The sequence below is a fragment of the Urtica dioica genome, chromosome 9 (genome assembly GCF_054948205.1).
Source record: "Urtica dioica subsp. dioica isolate 48M chromosome 9, U.dioica_male_clone48M_v1_H2, whole genome shotgun sequence".
Classification (NCBI taxonomy): Eukaryota; Viridiplantae; Streptophyta; class Magnoliopsida; order Rosales; family Urticaceae; genus Urtica; species Urtica dioica.
In genome coordinates, this window is record NC_142764.1 from 23778320 (window position 1) to 23797081 (window position 18762).

The 18762-nt window shown below is 38.9% G+C and overlaps 4 protein-coding genes across 6 annotated transcripts; 2 read left to right on the forward strand and 2 right to left on the reverse strand.

Annotated features, from left to right (window-relative positions):
* Positions 1-2542: 2542 nt before the first annotated feature.
* LOC149385989 (wings apart-like protein 1) lies at positions 2543-8526 on the forward strand. Its single transcript, XM_089624940.1, has 13 exons — positions 2543-3371; positions 3884-3983; positions 4118-4454; positions 4933-5045; positions 5484-5612; positions 5706-5799; positions 5873-5938; positions 6084-6670; positions 6759-7024; positions 7167-7317; positions 7589-7686; positions 7832-7913; positions 8019-8526. The coding sequence occupies exons 1-13, from the start codon at positions 2833-2835 to the stop codon at positions 8097-8099; spliced, it is 2643 nt and encodes an 880-aa protein (XP_089481066.1). The 5' UTR covers positions 2543-2832; the 3' UTR covers positions 8100-8526.
* A 38-nt stretch (positions 8527-8564) lies between these two features.
* On the reverse strand, positions 8565-10100 carry LOC149385990 (epoxide hydrolase 3-like). 2 transcript variants are annotated; one of them, XM_089624944.1, is made up of 5 exons: positions 9955-10100; positions 9614-9831; positions 9363-9527; positions 9054-9289; positions 8565-8978 (listed from the first exon to the last, which is right to left on the reverse strand). In XM_089624944.1, the coding sequence occupies exons 1-5, from the start codon at positions 10022-10024 to the stop codon at positions 8732-8734; spliced, it is 936 nt and encodes a 311-aa protein (XP_089481070.1). In that variant the 5' UTR covers positions 10025-10100; the 3' UTR covers positions 8565-8731. The 2 variants fall into 2 exon arrangements, with proteins under 2 accessions (XP_089481070.1, XP_089481069.1); XM_089624943.1 differs by having other exon boundaries at positions 9614-10049.
* LOC149385991 (epoxide hydrolase 3-like) lies at positions 10078-13329 on the reverse strand. 2 transcript variants are annotated; one of them, XM_089624942.1, is made up of 6 exons: positions 13120-13329; positions 12818-13032; positions 12510-12677; positions 11761-11996; positions 10884-11088; positions 10078-10133 (listed from the first exon to the last, which is right to left on the reverse strand). In XM_089624942.1, the coding sequence occupies exons 1-6, from the start codon at positions 13190-13192 to the stop codon at positions 10122-10124; spliced, it is 909 nt and encodes a 302-aa protein (XP_089481068.1). In that variant the 5' UTR covers positions 13193-13329; the 3' UTR covers positions 10078-10121. The 2 variants fall into 2 exon arrangements, with proteins under 2 accessions (XP_089481068.1, XP_089481067.1); XM_089624941.1 differs by lacking the exon at positions 10078-10133 and having other exon boundaries at positions 10620-11088; positions 13120-13327.
* Positions 13330-15051: 1722 nt separating this feature from the next.
* VIP5 (plus-3 domain-containing protein) lies at positions 15052-17629 on the forward strand. The gene is made up of 2 exons (XM_089626890.1): positions 15052-15184; positions 15445-17629. Exon 2 carries the CDS (start codon positions 15502-15504, stop codon positions 17389-17391), a length of 1890 nt encoding a protein of 629 aa, XP_089483016.1. The 5' UTR covers positions 15052-15184; positions 15445-15501; the 3' UTR covers positions 17392-17629.
* Positions 17630-18762: the final 1133 nt, after the last annotated feature.

The following is an 18762-nucleotide window of genomic DNA, read 5'->3' on the forward strand; positions in this document are numbered from 1 at the left end:
GAAAATCTTCCATGAAAGATTGGTCTCTATTCTGCGCCATAACCTCTTCTAGAAAGGATTGGTCTCTCATTTGAAGTCTCACAACCTTCTCTTGGGTTTTCAAAGTCTTTTTTGAACCAGGATTGACGAGTTTTTATTGTCTTTTTTGGGTTTGGTTTCTTGACCTCATAATAGTTTCAAACTTTATTTCAATAAATGTTAGATATTTTAGTTGTTTTCGAATATGTAGGGATTACTTGTACTTTTATTTATTTCTCGGGATTGTTCTATCTTTATTTCAAACTTAATTGTTAAAGTTCACTAAAATAAAATATAATATATGAATTTGATTCGATAGTTAATTTTTTTTATCAAATAAAGTTGAGGATAATAAGATTTACATATTGTAACTCTAGATTCTAACTAATCGAAAATTATAAGTTATTATTCTATTTTATTATAACTTAAAGAATAGTGTCAAATAAAAATAAATAAAGTGTTTTGTATTTTTTTGGTCTCGTAAATATGAAATCTTAAGATATTGAAAAACTATGAATAGAAGCATGGTAATATGATATTTTTGACCAACTTATTTTCTCTCTTTATCTCTTGAATTTTTTTTTTTATTTCCCGTATCATATCATAAACATGATTAAGTTCAACAAATATTGCGTTGGATCTAAATGAGTAAAAAAATTAATCTATGAGTTACAGTAGGCCGAGGAGGGCTCAAGCCCCCCTAAAAAAAAGTATTTTACACTATTTGTTCATTTTAAAACAAAATTGTATTTTTTATCTTGAAAATTTACACGTTTGACCCATTTTTAAAATATTTATATTTTTTACTATGAAAATTGATAAATTAGCTCTTCTTGAAATTATTTTTTAAATCAAGCCTCCTGATGAGCTTTTCTGACTCCGTCTCTGCTTCCGCTAGGACGTTATGAATTTTTTTTTATAGATGAAATTGTCTTTTCGTAGTTCGTATGGGAAAGGTTACAATATCAGTGTATTTAGAGCGAAGAGCTTCTTCATCAAATAAAGAAGAACAGTGAGGGAATTAAAATTTCGATTGTGTTATGTATAGGGTGAGTAGGCCACTCATATACGGATGCGATACAAAAAGAATTTTATGATTTATAAAAGGTAAAAAGTCAGCACACACTATACATAACAATAATTCTTCTTTTTTGGGCATGAGTTCTAATTTTTCAATTTAAGCTTCTGATAAAGCCCTTTTTTAGCTGCTTATTGTTCAACCAACACGTGTAATTGTGAAACTTCTAAAGGGATGTAATTGCAAAAATTTCAAAAGACATTTTCGTATGTGTACTGTAAATAATAATGTTTATATTTAGGATATGTTCAAATATAGCTAAACAATTTTAGATATATCCATTATTCGTCTGTATCGATGGGTATTCTACCCGTTTTTTAATGAAAGCTTTGTGCAAATAAAAAAAAAGATTGTAAATTGCAATGTGTGTTGAAAACTCTATTGCTCCATGTAAGTTTCGAATACCGCGGATTTATTTAAAGTATATTTCGTAAATGTCTTTATTTTTTACAAATATCGCAAAAAACTTCACAAATACCGCAAATATTTTATCAAATTACGTAATTTTTTTTTAGCAAATACCTCACATTTTAAAAGAATTTTTTGCAATTAATCAATCTTCTAACTTCTTTTAAGATTCTAACAAAAATTACATTTTATTAAGAAAATAACACACCATGCCCACATTAATTTAATTAATTATAGAGTAGATTTAATTTACTCTTTTAGTTAATTAGTTTATTACGGGTATGGTGAATATTTTCTTAATAAAATAAATCTTTGCCTATTTTTTAAAAGGAGGGTGAGTTCAGGGACAGAGATACCGTAAATGAGGCTCACCTCAATTTTTTTTTGCACTTTTGACTAATTTTTTAAAATAATTATATTTTTATCTTGAAAATTTACAAATTAACCCTTGAATTATTATTTTTTTTCAAATTAGTAATCCAGTGAACTTCTCCTACTCAGGTCCAGAGTGAGCTTTTGAACTACGCCCCCATATTTTATTTATATTAATTAATTTATTTTGATATTATAAATTGCAATAAATCTTTGACACTCCTTAATATGAAAAAAACACTAAATAATCTAAACCATTAATCCAACATTGATAACATTTGGTTGGACTTAACGTCTATAATCATTATTGTTATTGCATTAAAAGAACATGTACGATACACTTTCATCATATAAAAGCTTATTAGCTTTGTGGAGTTTCTTTTTTTCACTTAGAAATTCAACCGAATAAAATAAGTCGAAAAAAAATTAAGTTGAAAACGCCACAGTTGGTTAATGAAATATAACAAAAAGAGGATCAAGGCCATTGCGGAAAACGGTGAGCCGTCACAAACAGGATCCGAACCGTGCAAAGACGAAACTATCCTCACCCAAACAATTTCAAAAGAAGAGATAAAAAGGGTGTGATTGGACGCACAGCACGGAATTTTACGATGCGAACCGGGCGGGTTTCGAATCGAAAATAAAGAGACAAAAAAACGCTCTCTCTCTCTCTCTCTCTCTCTCTCCTCGCCTTTCAAAAGTCCATTTCTATTTCTGACCTCCTTCTTCGGCTTCTTTCACCATTTTCTTCTTCGCAATTCACACACAAACACAGAGAAAGAAGAAAGAAATAACTTCGTTTTCCAATTCTACCCCTGGATTTCGCCGCCCTTGTCCCCGAAAAGCCCTCGTCTTTCTCACTAATCCCATACATGCCCAAACCAGCGTTTCCTCTGTGAGGTAAAAGAAAGGAAGAAAAGAAAAGGAAGGCAAAGAGAATTTGAAAAAAAAAAACGATGATGGTCAGAACGTACGGTCGTCGCAACCGTGGCATTCCCTTAAACGACGGCGTTCACGACTCTCTCTCGCAAGAAAACGACAACGACGAAAACGACAGCCTCCACAACAACCACCACCGTCTCTCTTCTCTCCCTTTCTTGTCGTCGCAAGAATCTTCCTCACACTGGTCTTTCGATTTCGACCCCTACGACCTCGATTCGTCCCAGACTCAGACTCAGTTTCAGTCTCAGTCGTCCTTCGACGACGTCGTTCCGAGGCAGAAGAAGCCTAGGGTTTCGCCTTCCAAAAAGAGGGACTTTTCTCCCGGAGCTCCGGCGCTCGCTCCGGCGAGGGGCCTCGGCCCTTCGATTCCGGCGACATCGACTCTGATGGAGGCTCAGGAGTTCGGGGAGATGATGGAGCACGTGGACGAGGTCAATTTTGCCCTAGATGGGTTGAAGAAGAACCAGCCCGTTCGGATCAGGAGAGCGAGTCTCTTGTCGTTGCTGTCGATTGGCGCGACTCAGCACCAGAGACGGCTTCTGAGGACTCAAGGGTAATTATCTGACGCGATCTTGCCGGTTCGGGTTTGTGACTCTGTTTCGGTGGTCTGTTTTAGAAATCTGTGTGTTTTTTTAGGTGACGGGTATTTGAATTTTGTGCTAATAATGTGAGTCTTGGTGGTGTGATTAATTAGGAGAGAACCGTGAATCTTGATCGTGGGTGATTTTGGATTTTTGAGAATCTTTGAGGGTTTGATTGACATGATTTGTGGTTGTTCAGGTTCTGAAGTTCTTAACGTTAGAAGTTCATTGGGGAGTTTCTTTTTTTATAGATGTGTTCTTTAAGGCAAGTTGAGTATTTCAATCTTAATCAAAGGGGTTTAGTTTCGCAGAGGCTTGTAAAATAGCTGTTTTATTTTGAACCTTTTTTCAATACACTTGAATTTATGGCTGCAAATTGGGTACTTAAATTCATAACGTTTATGTTTAGGAGAAAACTAGGGTATTTTATTGCTTGTCATGGATTCTAATGGTGTTTTCTTAATATTGTGCTAACGTCTTTTAGGATGGTAAAGACAATCGTTGATGCTTTATTGGGCCTTAGCTTTGACGACTCACCTAGCAATTTGGCTGCCGCTACGCTTCTTTATGTTCTGACTAGTGATGTAAGTTTCCGAGTCTTAATCTTTCCTCGTTAATGTTAGGACTCGTGTTCATGGACTCATGCAATTGATAGAAGTGTAGAATCTTAAAGTTAATGTATGTATTTATGATATATTTTTTTATGTGCGTGGGTCAGGGTCAAGATGATCACCTGTTGGAAGCACCCAATTGCATCAGATTTCTTATTAGGTTATTGAAACCGATTGCTTCTTTTGCCCCTGAAGAAAAATTGCCAAGAATTGGGAGTAAGCTTTTAGCTTTACGGGCAAATGCTGACAATTTGAATAATGCGAATAAAAGAATAGACTCGAGCTCTGCTGCAATCTTGTCCAAAGTCGAGGAACTTCTTTTAAGTTGCAAAGAGATTAAGCCAAGTCCCGGGAATAGTGGAATAGAAAGGCCCGAGTTATGCCCGAAATGGATGGCGCTGCTGACCATCGAGAGAGCATGCTTATCGACTATTTCTCTTGAAGGTGTGTGACTTTTATTCTATGCTAAATCTTGCATTTTTCAAATTATGTAATTATCTAGGTTGAAGTTTGATTCAATCGATGACTAGATATTTTATGAGAAGCGCTGTATCCTAGTTACATTTTATGAGAAACACTGTATATTCCTAGCTCTTGAGGATCTGTTAGCCAATATGATCGTGTCTTAAGTTTAGTTCAGTGCTGGTCAGTCTACACCTTTTCAGTTCCAAAACTACTGTTTTCGTCTCTGTTGTGTTTTAGAGAAGAGAAAAGCTCTTGAAAAACTACTCTTTGTAGCAAATGTTTGGTACTTGGCTGGAACTTCTTGGTTCTTCATGCCATTTTTTTTTTCTTTCCGGAATACACTTGTAGTTGTAGATCTTCCGTTTTTCTGTCAAACGTTTTTAGTTATGCTGCTTCATACAAGCATGTTTGTGTTGGTTTAATCATTTCCCTTTGTTTGTTTTCACCTTTCTTCTAGAAACCTCCGGAACTGTGAGGAAATCTGGTGGAATCTTTAAGGAGAAGTTGCGAGAACTTGGAGGTCTAGATGCTGTTTTCGAGGTCGCCATTAAGTGTAACTCTGATATGGAGGTGTGAGCCTGTATGTTTGATTTACGACTCTTTCATTATTTTAAACCGAGAAACCTAGCAATAGAAAATCAAGACATACGAATGCTTTAGCTAGTACTCTTGTTGAATTGGGATTTCAGCGTTTCAGTGATTAGCGGAAGCAATGATGCTTGGGAATGCAATTTCCACTCTTACGCTCCTTTAATAAATTAACCATCCATTTTGTCTTAGTTAAATTGATACATAAGCTGCATCTCTCAGTAACTCTTAAATGTTTCACTTCATATTATTCACAGAGCAGCTTGAAAGGTGTACATAAATATGCATTGGACACACACCATTAGCTATTGCGCAATCTTATCTGCATCATCGAACTCAAATGTTCTGATACACTTTTCGCTTAATTAGAAAGAACTTGTGCAGTGCTTTTAGTCTTTTTAATTGTCTATTTATATGCAGAGTCTGATGGAAGTTAGCCTACCTTTTTCTCCGGAAGCAAAAGTTGACGTTGATACTCGTTGTCTGTCTCTGCTATTGAAGTGCTTGAGAATAATGGAAAATGCAACATTTCTGAGTAAAGACAATCAGGTAAATAACTACCATTGGTTTCGGAACTTGAGGATATTAATATTCTTAGCCACAAAGAGTTAAATTCATGTTATATTTGTGTCCTTGTTCCAGAGCCATTTGCTAAAGATGAAGCGAAGGTCGTCAACAACAGTAGCCCCATTATCTTATACAGAACTTGTTATAAATGCCATTAAGATTCTCTCTGGTAGGCGCGGATCATCAGAGCTGCTTATTCTCTTGTGTTATTTCAGTCTGCTTACTTATTCATTGATTTTCAGACATTTCTTTAATCAAAGCCTCTTCTGCTGCGGCCACTAATGCAAAGTCTTCGACACAATCCAAAGGTCCTAATTGCCACTGTTTTATGTTTTTTTTTTGGACTGATATTTTTACTTCGCTATTTTAAATATTGGTGGTAGATGGATAAATCAATTGAATGGCCATTTGTAGTTGTGATCTTCTTACTAATTATCTATCTTAAATTCTCAGGGGATGTTAGTGAGGATTTATACAGTGATTCGTCAAGAAGCAATTTGGAGAAGATTTATTCTGAGAACAGCTTTGACATATGGCAGGACGGCCGATTTGTGGCTGGGTCTCAGTTTGAAAACCCTAGTTCTGAAACTGCTAGCACCTCCATGTGCGAGAGCTATTCGTCTAAATCAAGACTAAATTCCTCTACATCATCGGGCTTGTGTCGTCAAACATCATTGGGTCTATCGATTACTAAGCGTGGGTCTAAGAATCCCCCGAGGAAGGATCCCGATATCGTTCAGAAGCTCCATGGCGCTCTTGACCTTTTGGGAGAGACCCAAGACCCTTTCGCATTTGATGAAGATGATTTGGAACTCTCCAAGTGGGAAGTGCTATCAGGAAAGAAACCTGTATCTGGTACTAAACAAAGTGAAATGATGGTAGTCGGAGAACTTGATGGTGGCTCTCAGTCTCGGATGCTAGTGAGCCAAGAAGAATCGAGTTACGGAGGAAATGATGTCTCACGGGAAGCTTCCTCTTCGATCACTGTTGATGACGAAAGCTCAATCCTTCTAGCCGACTGCCTTCTCACAGCTGTCAAAGTAAGGTTCTTCATTTTTTTATTTTGCGCTCGGCTGTTTCACGGGTATTAAGTTTTCAGTTGTAAAATATTCATTGCTTTGGTGGCAGGCTCTCATGAATGTGACTAACGACAATCCAGTTGGGTGTCGGCAAATCGCTGCCCACGGTGGACTTGAGACGATGTGTTCCTTAATCGCTTGCCACTTTCCTTCCTTCAGCTCGTCCTCCTCGTCTATGAACAGCACAAACCACGATGCTTTGTTTATCGATCTCGACGGTCCGGATGATAGACCCTTAACAGATCAGGAGCTAGATTTTCTCGTTGCTATTTTGGGCCTTCTTGTGAACTTGGTCGAGAAGGATAGCGAGAACAGGTTAATTTTCCCGGCTTTCTCATGTACTTCATGCGTTTTTGCCTATCTTGTTCATTCATATCTGGGAACATTCAGTAATTAAATATAAAAAAACATTAGCATTTTTCTTTCTGTTGATGCCGATTGTTACATGTGATTGTAGATCAAGGCTCGCTTCAGCCAGTGTACAATTGCAGAACTCGGGTGCGATTGACGACATGTGTAGCAAGGATGTAATCCCACTCCTCTGCTCCATATTTTTGGCCAACCACGGAGCCGGTGAGGCCATTCAGGATGGAAAAGCTTTGCCTTGTGTAAGTTCTTTGTTTTCAGTCACCCATCAGTTCATATCAATATCTTAAATGAATGAAAATGAGAAACGAACAGTGCAAATTTATAACTGTTGTAGACCTTTTCGGCCTGTTTTTACTGGGTTTCTTTTGGAAAAATAAAGTGTCTACCATGAAGACGTCTACAAGTAAATTATTCTGGTACCGATGTATCTAATGTAGTTGAAAGGAAATAAGCTATATTTGTAGCTTCTCGGTCTGTTCAAGTCTTATAATTGTTGTTGCGTTTTCTCAGGATGAAGAAGAAGCTGTTCTACAAGGAGAAAAAGAAGCCGAGAAAATGATTCTCGAAGCTTACGCAGCATTGCTTCTCGCGTTCCTCTCTACAGAAAGGTTTGCCATTTTACTTCTGACCCGGGTTTTCGTGTCTGGCTTTCGATTCATCCGACCCACTAGATTCTTATGTATTTGTTTAGCAAGTTTAGTTTATGCATTTTCTGAAAGACTATTTTTTTTTATTTTTTATAATGTTCATCAGCAAGAGCATTCGGGAAGCTATCATAGATTGTCTTCCAGAACGCAAGTTGGCAATTCTAGTACCTGTGTTGGAAAGATTTGTGGTACAGCTTTTTTTTTTGTTCTGTTTACCTTATTATTGATTATTTTTGTTGTTTAAGCATATCTTTCGGTCGTGGGTTAAAATTTTGTTTCTTGTCATATTGTAGGCGTTTCATTTGTCGTTAAACATGATATCTCCTGAGACCCATAAAGCTGTGAGCGAAGTGATTGAATCGTGTCGGAGATAGCCCTTTGACCGAGAAGCTGCCCGCCCGCCCAGGGATATACTTTACTAAACTGTACAGTACAGACAGACTCACTCAGCCTCTAAATTTCCACTTACAACTATTTGTTGTTATGCGGCGCGGCTCGGCAAGACCAGGAGTACAACAAACCTGGTTGATATATTTTTTTTTTTAGTCTTTGCTTGTTTTTTTTTTTTTTTTTTTTTTTTTATTTTGTATCTCTTTTTTGTTTCATTGATTTTTCATTCTTTTCTAGTTATAAAAAAACGTTATGGGTTTAGGATATGGTTCTATACGAGAATAATAGAAAAAGGAAAATGCTTTACTTCGTGATCTTGGGGAACGCCCTTTTTATATTGTACTGGTTTTTCCATGTTACTCATTTACTTCCCATATATTTCAACTGCTCGGGGTTTGCTCTGATTGAAAACCATTTTCTTATAGAGAATCTAATGTTTAAACCATGCAAACGAGAAATACATAAATTATAATATCGTTGCAGCAGAAAAATGATAATATTATAATAACATTATTATTCTATATAAACTATAAAGTCGCATAAAAGGCACAACATATGCTTATTAATTTATTCCTTATTACTCTGGCGAGTTCTTAAGACATCAAGTTTATGGTGATTAGACATAGTCATTGAGGAACTTGATCATGAGGTGGTTGATGTGATCAGGGAATTGCTCTTGCATGAAGTGAGTCCCTTCAGGCAAAAACTGGAGGTCCAAATCAGGTACATAGTCCTTCATTTTTCCATTCTTCACACAGTCCTCAATCCCTGGGAATTTCATGAAGTAATCCTTTTCTCCCATGACAAGCAACACAGGCACTTCGATTTTCGGGTCATCTTTTACTTTCTCCCGACGAAGCCCCCTGCGCAAGAAAAGAGCAAATAGTTGAGTTTGATCGGAATGAATGGAATCTTGATTTTGTTTCTTCCAAACTTACTTATACGGAACTTGCATCGGGGCATCGAAACCAGAGCGCTGATAAAGCGACGCGTAGGCTTCGAGATCTTCTTCGGTGAGCCAAGGCGGGAGAGGAGTGTCGGGGTCGACCAAATCCATAATCTCTTGATTCTTGCCAGCTATCGGAATTTCACTTCTAGCGAAGAGAATGTAGATGTTCCGAACAATGGTCTTCACGTCGAACCGACTAAAATCAGCTTCAGCTCGTCCGGGTTCCTAAAAAATAGTCCGATTTTCTCACAAATTCACCGGACAAACAAACACAAAATATATAGCTCAGAATTAGTACCTTCCATCTGAAAATGTAGAAACCTTCAGGCAAGGAATTCCAATTCAGCAGATCGGGAAGGAAGAAGGGCACGCCCAATGACACGATCCCACGAACCCTTGTGGGGTGGCTCAGAGAGATCAAATAAGCCGGCCATGATCCAAAATCTTTTCCCACCAGGAAAGCCTGTTGGTTACATAATTCCACTCAGAAATGAAAAGCACTACAAGGTATGAAGAAAAAGATAGAAACTTTGGGAGCGGATAATTTACCTTTTGGATGTTGAGAGCGTCGAGAATGGCAACGGTGTCCTCGGCAAAGTCATTAAAGGAGGCGTTTTGAGGGTTCGGAGGCGATTCGGAGAGCCCGTATGCCCTGAAATCTGGGGCTATTGCGTGGTAACCGGCTTTGGCCAGAGCAATCATCTGGTGTCTCCATGAGTACCAAATCTCCGGGAATCCGTGCAGAAACACCACTGCCGTACTAGAGCCTACACAAGAAGAAGAAGAAGAAGAAGAAGAAATACCAAAGAGGTTTAAAGAAGAGAAGACAACAAAACCCATGAAAAAGCAACTACAATTCTATAACCATTGATTCTTTTCTAATCTCTTACCAGTTCCAATCTCAGCTATGTGGAGCTTCACTCCTCTTGCTTCAACGTACCTGTGTTGTATCTGATCCATTGATGGAGAGAGAGATTGAATATTTAGCTCTTTATTTAGTCTATTTAAATAATGGCATTTGGTCGGTGGTGTGTGACGCTGCAAGATTACTTCGCAATCAGATGAGATCCTATTAAAAGCAAGGGCAATAAATTTTGGTCAATGTATTAGGTGTTGATAATACCTTAGGGGCCGTTTGGTTATGTTTTCTGTTCCCGTTTTCTGTTTTCTGATTCTAAATTCTAGAAAACAGTTTTAGAAAAACTGTTTGGTTATGAATTTAGAAAACAGATTTAGAATCATGTTTCTGTTTTCTTTGAAATTTGTTTAGAAAACAGAAAACAATGAAAAGTTGTTTTCTATTTTATCTCTATACAATTGAATGAAAAACATAACCAAACAACATTTAAAATATTCTGAAACGTAATTCTAAATCTGTTTTTTAAATTTAAAAATTAGAATCAGAAAACATAATTTAAAAACAGAAAACGAGTTTAGAAAACTAAACCAAACGGCCCCTTAATAATCATGTTTCTTCTTTTAAGTTCTTTGATTTGACTACGGAATCTTCAAAATAGGAAATATAGCAGGTAACGTTTAATTGCTCTCTGTTCTTTTATCTGATGAAAAAAAAAAGTGATGAATATCCCCAAATTTGAAAAAAAAAAACCTTTCCTCAAATGTCATGTTCTTGCATTTTTCAAGCTTTTGGTTTAGAAATAGAAAAAAAAAATGCAGATAGACATACAATTTTAGTCCTTAATTCGCAATACCACTTGCATTAAAAATGTACGTTAAAAAATACACTCAACACTCAATACGCATATCATGATCATGACTCTACGTGTTTAGCAAGGAATTTGAGGACTAGCTTGTTGACCTCACACGGGAATTGTTCCTGCACAAAATGGCTTCCTTCACCCAAAAACACGACCTCCAAATCCGGCACGAAATCTCTAACCCTTCCGCTTTTCAAGTAGTCCTCAATCCCCGGAAACATGAGAACATAGTCTTTGCTTCCCATTATAAAAAGCACCGGAATTTTAACCACTGGATCAACTACATTTATCTCCTCGCCCCGTGATCTGTCACGCGACAAATGTGAGCAAAAATAACAAAAATAATAATAAAATCCTCTCTAGAAGTTTATTTTTTATTTAAAAAAAACAAGGGACAATTTTATATAAAAAAAAGGATAATACGGTAAAGACGTTATGTTAAATTGCATCATAAAACCAATTGGTATTAAGTGGAGAGGTCCTACCGATATATAAACACGCGTCCATTCACATTTCTCACACATAGCCAATGTAAGATTATCTCACTTCAACAGATTTAATCTTAACCTGTTTTTGATTGTTAGGTAACTAAAATAACCAATTTTTTTAGCTATAAAAGTATTGTAAAAGATAGCAAGGACTATAACTAGATATCACAAGAGTCTTATGTAATCTATCCTTCGTGCTCTTTTTTTTCACCTCGTTTAATTTTAATAAAGCTATAACCACGATTTTCCTCCGTCATAAGTGAAGGTTATTAATAATTTTCGTAGTTCCACCAACGTTCTATATATATATATATATGTATATATATAAACTATAAAAGTATTATTTTTTGTATTAAAAATAAGTTTTAAAGGGACGTCATTTATTAAAATGGTTAACATTTAAAAAAAAAATTGCAGTTAAAGTACGTTAGTAAAAAATATTAAGGTAACTAAGTAAGAACTAAGAGCATTGGTAAAAATAAAATTTCACCTATATGGAACTCGTAATGCGGTTCGGAACCCGGATTTCTCGTACGATTCCCCGTAAATCGTGAGATCGTCCTCGGTGAGCCAAGGCGGGAGAGGAGTAGAAGAGTCTACCAAGTCCATGATCTCTTGATTCTCCGAAGCTATTGGAATCTCGCTCCGCGCAAAGAGGATGTATATGTTCCTAAAAACCGTTTTCGCGTCGAAGCGCCCGAAATCAGCTTCGGCTCGTCCCGGCTCCTAAATGAGAGAGAAAATAATGCACTAATAGACCATATGTGGGAGAGATATTCAAATTCTTAAGTCTATATTTATGTATTTGTTAATCAATTAATATCTTGTGGTGTATTTTATTTATTTTTATTAATGTAATCCATTTACTTATGTTGTGGCGTGTTTTTATTTTATTTTATTATGAAATGTAATATTTTAATTTATGTACTCTACTTTCAATTAATATATTGTCATATTCGTGCAATTAATGAATAATTTTTTATTTTTTATTTTCGGATATATTATTAATAATATCTATGTATTTGTACTAATATGAATAAAATTAATTGTGTTGGTAAAATTTGTAATATATAAAAATAATAATGAGTTAAAACTCAATTATAAAAAATTACAGTGAGAGAGGATATACTTAGAATATTCTTTAAAGAATATGTAAAATAGAGATAGAGTAGATCCTTAGGAACCTAAGGTCAAAGGTTAAACAAAGTTGTGAATTTAGAAGTAAAAAAAAAAAATTACCCGCCATCTGTAGATGTAGAAACCTTGAGGCAGTGACTTGTGTAGTATTGGAACGCCTTTGGGAATGTAAGGGACTCCCATTGTCACAATTCCCAAAACTCTGTCTGGATATAAAAGCCCTAAATAGTATGCTATTGGAGATCCAAAGTCTTTCCCAATCACAAATACCTGTCAATTTGAGTATTTTGGCCACGCCTTTCAGAAGATGTATACTATGTATAAATTTCTTACCTTTTATGATTTACATGACCTATTTTTCTGCAAGTAATAAAACGGAAATTCACAACAATTGGTGGAATGTGAAAGACCTTAGGGATTCTGAGGAAGTCGATGATTCGGAGAATGTCGTTGACGAAGTCAAGGTAAGAGGCGTTTTCGGGCTCCGGTGGCGGGTCGGACGATCCGTAGCCTCTGTAATCGGGCGCGATGGCGCGAAAACCCGCGGCCGAGAGAGCGATCATCTGGTATCGCCACGTGTACCATATCTCCGGGAATCCGTGAAGCAATACCACCACGTTCTCGCCTGCGAATCGAAGCTGGTTATAGCGTTAAAAGGAAAAGAAAAGAAGTGCATTTCCTGGAGGATTTTCCATTTTGTTGGGATTCTCACTGGTTCCGATCTCGGCGATGTGAAGTTTCAATCCTTGTTGCACTTCCACGAACTTGTGCTGTATTTGGTCCATGTTGTTTACTCTTGTTGGAGTTGACTTCTTTGAGAGAGATGAGAATTGAGACCACTGTCTTTTGGAGTGAGTTCTACTTCTACAGATTAAAAAAAAAAAATTGAGGTTCTAGTTCAATTACTGTTTATTATTACTCAGAGGAAGAAAAAAAAACAATATGTTATTTAGGTTGGAAAAATTGATTACCTAGACTTCATTAGGCTTGGTATATACAAAATCACATTGATAGACTTATAAATAAATTACACATTCGATCGAATAATTTGCCTAGATGATCGATATTAGCAAAAATGACTTTTTTTTAAAAAAAAATCTAATAATGATGTATTACATTTTAGTTATTTATTAATTACACTAATTAGAAGTGAAATATAATTACGTTTAAATCCCCTATTTCTATTTCTCACGAGCTCTTTCTCTCCATTTCCTTCTTATTCTTTTTATTTATTTCTAACCACCGGTGGAACGAGCTAAAAACAGGAGGGGCATATGCCCCCACTAAATTTTTATAAATTAAAATTTTAATCCAAATTAATACTAATCTTTTTATTTAATCCAAAATTATATGATTTTTTCAAATATATCCTCTTAATTTTTTTATTTCTTTTCAATTTTGCACTCTTGACTGTAATTCCTCTCTCTCTCTCTCTCTCTCTCTCTCCATGTACCTTGTCGCGAAAGACACTCCTCTAAAAAAGACGTAAAACTCAAAACCCTTGTTCAAAACTTAGGCCATGTTTGTTTCTTCACTCAAAAACTGTTTTCTAGTTTTTGGGTTGAAAAAATTGAAAACCAAAATTGAAAACATGTTTGGTTAGGTGTTTTTGGAAAAAAATTTCAAAAAATTTTGAAGTTGTTTTGGAAAAAAGTAAAGAAAACTGAAAACAAATAAAAGGTGTTTTTGAAAAAAAATTTCTTCTCTTCTCTCATCTTTCTCCTCATCTTCTCTTTTCATTCTTTCAAAAACAAAAATGAAAACTATACCAAACACTTTTTTCAGTTTTTTCACTTTCTCAAAAACAAAAATGAAAACTGTACCAAACATCTTTTTGAAAACAACTACAAAACAGTTTTTCAATACAACTACAAAAATTAGAAAACAAAAAACAAAAAACTTTTTGAGTTAACTACCAAACACAACCTAACTTTCTTCGAGTGGAACACAAGGGCGAGGTGAAGGTAACATGAACGATGCTTACGTTGCAATGAAGGTGATAGGGCTGAGTTCCTCCACCGTGTTGGGCTGCCTCACACCTTAGTATGATATTGTCCGCTTTGGGCCCAAGTCCGTACGGATTTGTTTTTGGGTTTCCTTCCCAAAAGGCCTCATACTAATGTAGTTAGGTGAGTCTCTTATATCCAATGCATTCTTTGCATTTACTTCCGTTGTGGGACTTTGGTTTGCATCCCAACATAAGGTGACAACAGCGACACTACAATGACAAGAAAGCATCAAACACGAAAAATTTCCGTCGCTAATCGATATCTCGGTTCAATTGCACCCTCGTGGTTCTGTCCGTATCAAATTTCAACCTAAGCTTACAATAGCCCAATGCATAATCCGACCTCGATGCTTGTTCCTTATATTAAAATATTCTACAACTGTTTTATATGTAGGTATTTTACGCACCTGTGCAATTTTCAAAAGATAAAGGGAAAAAAAAAACTTGTTAAGAAGTTTTAACGAAAATTTGATGTTAAAAAGGGAAAATGAGTTTGTTTAGGGACGTAATTACAACTTTTTGAGTAGTGTTGGGCTGTGGCTGATTTGATTCACGGCCCGAGCGCGTGTGAGCCCATAACATACGCGCGTTCTGATTTCTGATACAGAATCCAGCAAGTTTTACAAGTACATCATTACTTAATTAAGTACTTTCCGTTTAAAGTGTTTCAATTCTTCGAAATCTATCAAACTCTTTTGTCTCTCTAAACCTAGAACTTCTGGCTCTGATCTGCTCTCCGAGTTTACTCATCTATTCAACGAACGATAAGGTAAACTTCCCAAAGCCCTTTCATCTCTGAATCGCCTAGGGTTTTTCGAATTTCGCGAATCTTCGCTGCGATCCTCGAGGAGTTCATATCGTTGTTTTTTTCTTGCATGATGTTCGGAATTTGTGATTATACGCGTCTCTGTAGAAATTCAGTTTGAAACCTTGCGTAATTTTGGACTTTGATTTGCGATTGGTAATTGGTCGGAGTTAAAAATTCCTTTCAAATTCAAGCTGTATTAATCCTCTTTTTTTTTTTTAAAGATTTATAGCTGGTTGGGTAGATAGAAAAAAAGATAGTGGAAAGAAGCGCTGCCTGTAATGGCGGACCTAGAAAACTTGCTGTTGGAGGCGGCGGGGAGGACAAGCTCCTCCGGGAGAAACCGGCACTCCGTTCCGGCGTCCCGGCGGCGGCGCGAAGGGTCGTACTCCGACGCCGGAAGCGACTCGAGAGACGACTCCGACGATGACCGCGGTTACTCCCACAGAAAATCCTCGTCCTCTCAAGTCCCCTTGAAGAAGAGGCTCGACCCCACCGAAGACGAGGACGGCGGCGGCGGCGGGAGCGGAAACGATCGGAGCCGCGGAGGCGAAAGCGACGGAGACGGCGACTCGGACGTCGGGAGCGACCTCTACAAGGACGAGGACGACCGGAGGGAGCTCGCCGAGATGACCGAGCTCCAGAGGGAGATGATCCTCCTCGACCGCGCCTCGAAAAAAGACGACAAGAATCTCAAGGAGAAGCTCAGGCCCAAGTGGGACGTCGCCGGAAAAGGGAAGAGCAGCGCTCCGGCGGCGGCGGCGGCGAGGAAGGAGACCACTCCGCCGATCCCCTCTTCGCGGGTCAGGCTTTCGGCCCGGTCGGCGGACCGGACGACCGCCAAGGACGACGCGCTCAACGAGCTCCGGGCGAAGCGGCTGAAGCAGCAGCAGGACCCGGAGGCCCACCGGAAGCTCCGCGACCCCGCCCCGAGGCGGGGCCCGCCCGGCCGGAGGAAATCGTACAGCAGCTCGAGCCAGAGCGACAGCGACAGCCGGTCTCAGAGCGACGACGACGAGGGGTCCGCGGGGACGCTCGACAGCGACGACGAGAGAGGGGTTCCGGGGTCGGGAGGGTTGACTTTCGAGGACGTAAGGGAGGTCACGATCCGGCGGTCGAAGCTCGCCAAGTGGCTCCTCGAGCCCTTCTTCGAGGAGCTCATCGTGGGCTGCTTCGTCCGGGTCGGGATCGGGCGGTCCAAGTCGGGGCCGATCTACCGCCTCTGCATGGTGCGAAACGTGGACGCGACGGAGCCGGAGCGCCAGTACCGGCTCGAGAACAAGATCACGCACAAGTACCTGAACGTGGTGTGGGGGAGCGAGAACTCGGCCGCCAGGTGGCAGATGGCCATGGTCTCGGACTCGGGCCCGATCGAGGAGGAGTTCAAGCAGCTGGCGAGGGAGGTGGAGCGCGGCGGCGGGCGGCTCCCGAGCAAGCGAGAGGTCTCGGAGAAGAAAGAGGCCATAAAGAAGATCAGCACGTTCGTGTACTCGGCGGCCACGGTGAAGCAGATGCTCCGGGAGAAGAAGTCGGCGTCGGCGCGGCCCATGAACGTGGCCCTCGAGAAGGACCGGCTTCGGCGCGAGCTCGAGGCGGCCCGCGGGCGCTCCGACGAGGCCGAGGCGGAGCGGATCCGGGCCCGGCTCCAGGAGCTCGAGGCCTCGCGCAAGGACAAGGGCGCGGACGCGAAGGCCGTGCGGCTCTCGGAGATGAACCGCAAGAACCGCGTCGAGAACTTCAAGAACGCGTCGGGGCTGAAGCCGGCCAAGTCGGGGCTCAAGGCGGGCGAGGACGGGTACGACCCGTTCTCGAGGCGGTGGACCCGGTCGAGGAACTACTACGTGGGGAAGGCGGCCAAGGAGGGGGCGGCCGCCGGAGGGGAGGCGACGGCGGTGGCGTTGGAGGCGGCGGCGGGGGCCGGGAAGCTTGTGGACACGGCGGCCCCCGTCGACCAAGGGACGGTGGCGAACGCGCTCCACGACTTCGAGCTTCCGATATCGCTGGTCCCGCTCGACAAGTTTGGCGGGGCCGCGGGGGCCCAGGCCGGCTTCATGGCCCGCAAGCAGAGGATCGAGGCCACCGTGGGGTGCCGGGTCCCGGAGAACGATGGGCGACGCCACGCTCTCACGCTCTCCGTCAGCGATTACAAGCGCAGGCGAGGCCTTCTTTGACACCCATTCATTATTCTTTGTGGTTTTTCAATATGTATGATCTCAATAAGAACCGTTTTAGTTTTAGTCTAGCTTGAAAATCTGCAGTGTTTTTCCCTGGTATATTTATTCTTTGTTTATCTCAATTTCTTGTATGCTTTTATTTTGTGTTGCCTTTGTTCGTTATGTAAGCTTTGAATAATTTATGCTTCACAAGTCTAGTGACTAAGTTTTTAACAGATTTGTTTTTGTTCACAAATCCACTTCTTTTTAGTACAATTATACCAATCAACAATGAACTATCTCATTCAATTGCCGAACAGCTTTTGATCACAGCGAAACAGAAACCAAATGTCATTGTTTTCCTTCAGGGATAGGCGTGGATATGATACACTACTTGTTTTTCTTCAATGATTTTGTTAATTAATTTTTTTTTGGGGGTACATTTGCCTCTAACTTTGTTGATATATTGCATGCGTTGATCAACCTTTTACTTATGTATATCTACCGGAGAAAGAAAGAAAAAAATTACTAATCAACTTATTAGACGTGTAAATACGAGATTGGATTTTGTTTTAAGAAAATATGTGACAAAATTTAGTTGAAATGCAAAAGATAGAGTCAATAGATTATCCTTCATATTTTTAATCTCCTAACACATTATACGTATTTCTAATTAAATTATGACACATCACTATCATTTTAAACTTTATTTTCTTTTTACTTGCAAACAATGACGTGTGCTAATTTATTTGGAGAAACACGGAAACGAGACATAAAAAATGGACGTAGTATAGAGAGGCTTCAATAATTCAGCGGAGGGTTTACCCAACAAACACGACTAAAATCCGTGACCATATTAGTATGAATGAAACTAATCAAATCACGTTTTGAGCTATCTCATTTGATCTCGGTAGAAAAAAAAATTAAATAAATATTTATACGATAGAGGAAAAATAGTTGTGACTTCATATGTGAAAAGTTCTCCATGTAACTAGTGGATAGTTGTGAATAAATGCAACGTGTGCAATTTGATAAAAGAATTGATATGATATCTCCACAGAAAAAAAAAAAAAAAAAAAAAAAAAAAAAAAAAAAAAAAAAACCTATTCTTCAATGCTTGAGCTGAAGAAGTGGGAAGACACTACGCCATCTGTATTGAGATGATAAACTAATCATCCAATTGAAAATGCAAAATGCAATATGCAAATCGTTTTATTTATTTATTTTCAAATGGAGAGTTGGTTAAAATTAAGAACCCTAATGTTTATTTGGAGATCCACTTTCTTGTTCCTTCTAATCATAGAGATCCAATGTATACCATAAAATTATTTTTAGAAATTTGCGACATTCGGAGAGAATCACGTCGGTGTCTTAAAACATGTGATAAGT

Bases quoted from the DNA above. Each gene is read 5' to 3' on its own strand.
- LOC149385989 (XM_089624940.1), top strand. From the start codon at position 2,833: ATGATGGTCAGAACGTACGGTCGTCGCAACCGTGGCATTCCCTTAAAC. The intron at 5,046-5,483 runs GTGTGAGCCTGT...ATTTATATGCAG, and splicing joins AGTGTAACTCTGATATGGAG to AGTCTGATGGAAGTTAGCCT. The intron at 5,800-5,872 runs GTAGGCGCGGAT...ATTGATTTTCAG, and splicing joins TGCCATTAAGATTCTCTCTG to ACATTTCTTTAATCAAAGCC.
- LOC149385990 (XM_089624943.1), bottom strand. From the start codon at position 9,904: ATGGGTTTTGTTGTCTTCTCTTCTTTAAACCTCTTTGGTATTTCTTCT. The intron at 9,528-9,613 runs GTAAATTATCCG...TGTAACCAACAG, and splicing joins ACGCTCTCAACATCCAAAAG to GCTTTCCTGGTGGGAAAAGA. The intron at 9,290-9,362 runs GTACTAATTCTG...ACTATTTTTTAG, and splicing joins TCTACATTTTCAGATGGAAG to GAACCCGGACGAGCTGAAGC.
- LOC149385991 (XM_089624941.1), bottom strand. From the start codon at position 13,192: ATGGACCAAATACAGCACAAGTTCGTGGAAGTGCAACAAGGATTGAAA. The intron at 11,997-12,509 runs GTAATTTTTTTT...TCTCTCATTTAG, and splicing joins TCTACATCTACAGATGGCGG to GAGCCGGGACGAGCCGAAGC. The intron at 11,089-11,760 runs GTGAAATTTTAT...GTCGCGTGACAG, and splicing joins GCATTACGAGTTCCATATAG to ATCACGGGGCGAGGAGATAA.
- VIP5 (XM_089626890.1), top strand. From the start codon at position 15,502: ATGGCGGACCTAGAAAACTTGCTGTTGGAGGCGGCGGGGAGGACAAGC.